Source organism: Apium graveolens, chromosome 2, assembly GCF_009905375.1.
Source record: "Apium graveolens cultivar Ventura chromosome 2, ASM990537v1, whole genome shotgun sequence".
NCBI classification, from domain to species: domain Eukaryota; kingdom Viridiplantae; phylum Streptophyta; class Magnoliopsida; order Apiales; family Apiaceae; genus Apium; species Apium graveolens.
Window position 1 is genome coordinate 213,242,723 of NC_133648.1, and position 2,233 is coordinate 213,244,955.

General features: G+C 38.5%; 1 protein-coding gene across 1 annotated transcript; it reads left to right on the plus strand.

Annotated features, from left to right (window-relative positions):
- The first annotated feature begins 835 nt into the window (after positions 1-835).
- Positions 836-1,515, plus strand: LOC141696710 (uncharacterized). The gene is made up of 3 exons (XM_074500829.1): positions 836-878; positions 983-1,109; positions 1,161-1,515. Exons 1-3 carry the CDS (start codon positions 836-838, stop codon positions 1,513-1,515), a joined length of 525 nt encoding a protein of 174 aa, XP_074356930.1.
- The last annotated feature ends 718 nt before the right edge of the window (positions 1,516-2,233 follow it).

Here is a 2,233-nt window from a genome sequence, read left to right on the forward strand (position 1 = left end):
TATTCTCTCTGGAAGGTAATGAAAATACAGCTGAACTAAAAAAAAAGATTCAGGATAAGGAAAACTACTCACCATGGTGGACCTTGTATGTGGACGGAGTATTGAATGGTAAAGGAGCTGGTGGAAGCGTGATACTAATAATACCAGAAGGACATAAGCTATAAAGTGCAATTCATTTTCATTTCTATGAAATAAATAGTGATGCAGAATATGAGGCCCTGATTGCAGGCCTGAAGCTAGCTTTGGAAATGAAAGTTGAGAATTTAAATGTCTACAGTGATCCAATGCTTGTGGTCTGGCACATTTGAGGAGGGTTTCAGTCTAGAGGTCCGCTTACAGACCTATACATGAGGTACTCGCAAGAATTAATGAACAAATTTATGGAGGTTCATTTGGAGCTGATTCCAAGGAAAAAAAAATTCAGATGCTAATGTTCTTGTAAATTTGATTTCACAAAAAGAAGCTACCTTATTAGGTGTCATCCCATTGGAGGTGCAACAACAACCAAGCATCTTCAAAATGGAGACTGCCACAGTTGAAGCAGCAGCTGAAGGAACCTAGATGAGTCCCATTTATGACTATATAACAAAAGGAATTCTCCCAGAAGGAAAGGAAGAGGCAAGGAAATTAAAGTACAAGGCTGCGAGGTATGTGGTGTATGAGGGAACTCTCTACAAAAGGGGCTTCAATAAGCCACTTTTAAGGTGCATATCAGCAAAGCAATGTGAATATATCATGGGAGAAATTTATGAAGGGATATGTGGAAACCATTCAGGAGGAGCTTCATCAGATCATAAGATACTATATCAAGAATACCATTAACCTAGTTTACATAATGACTTTTAGCTCTATACGAGGTCCTATGATCACTTTCAAAGGTATGCCAATTTTAACAGTAAGCCAACAGTGCCATTGAAGCCTCGTACAAGTCCATAGCCATTTTCTGTATGAGGGAGTGATCTGATTGGGGAGGTTCCCAAAGGAAAAGGTGGGGTGAAGTACGCAGAGGTTGCAGTAGACTACTTCACCAAATGGGCAGAAGCTGAACCACTAGCTAGTATTACAGCAGCAAAGCTCAAGGAATTTGTGTTTAGAGCTGTTGTGTGCAGGTATGGGGTGCCTTACAAGCTAATTTTTCACAATGGGAAGTAGTTTGACAGTAAAGAGATAAAGCAGTTATGTGGGGACCTTCACACAAATAAAGGGTTCTCAGCAGTGTGCCATCCACAAAGTAATGGTCAAACTGAGGCCATTAACAAGATTATAAAGCACACTTCAGAGGCAAAAGTGGAGGAAATTAAGGGATGCTGGCTAGAGGAGCTACCTAGGTTGTTATGGTCCTATAACACCACACCTCGAACCATAACAAATGAATCTCCTTTTACACTCACCTACGGGTGTGAGGCAACGGTGCCTGTGGAGATTGGGGCAGGTTCATTCAGGAGGGAGAACAATGATCCAGGAAATAATAAGCTTAATCATCATTTGTACCTGGATTTATTGGATGAAGTTTGAGAGAATTCACAGTTGAAGCTGTCAGCTTATCAATAACGTACAAGGAAATATTTTAATAAGAATGTCCGAGCTCGACCTTTAAGGGTTGGGACTTAATGTTAAGAAGGATGATGCCAAACATGAGAACTCCCGGGCATGGTGTCTTTGGACCTAATTGAGAAGGTCCCTACATCATCAAGACAGTTCAGTGGGAAGGAACGTACCACTTGGCATATTTAGATGGGAAGCTGATTCCCAAGGCTTGGAATGTTGAGCACCTTAAGAGGTATTATCACTAAAATTTCTTTGATATTTATTTCAAGTAGGCCTCTTTCATGCATAGGAAAATAAAAGCAATTTGTTAGTTGTAGTTGCCATAATAGGTTCAGATTCAGTATGATATTTAATTGCCCATGGGGGGGTAGTGCATGTACACCTCACTGTTAGGATTTCTTGTTTTTTTTCTAAAATAAAAATAAAATAAAATGAAGTTTACTTCACATATCTTGGTTTTATATTATTTGGTAAAACCTAAATGTATATATGGATAGAGTGTATCAATAAGGTTCACCTGCTATAGTTCTTCACCTTAATGAATTAAGGATAAAAAACTAGGGGGTAATGGACATATGGAACATATGATTTTGGCTGTTAGAATCTAGTGGATTTTAATTTTTTGGTAATTATTCTTATAATCATTGGATATATGACTTGTATGAAAGCATGTTATAAAGGATAA

Bases quoted from the DNA above. Each gene is read 5' to 3' on its own strand.
- LOC141696710 (XM_074500829.1), top strand. From the start codon at position 836: ATGACTTTTAGCTCTATACGAGGTCCTATGATCACTTTCAAAG. The intron at 879-982 runs GTATGCCAATTT...AGGTTCCCAAAG, and splicing joins TCCTATGATCACTTTCAAAG to GAAAAGGTGGGGTGAAGTAC. The intron at 1,110-1,160 runs GTATGGGGTGCC...GTAGTTTGACAG, and splicing joins TTTAGAGCTGTTGTGTGCAG to TAAAGAGATAAAGCAGTTAT.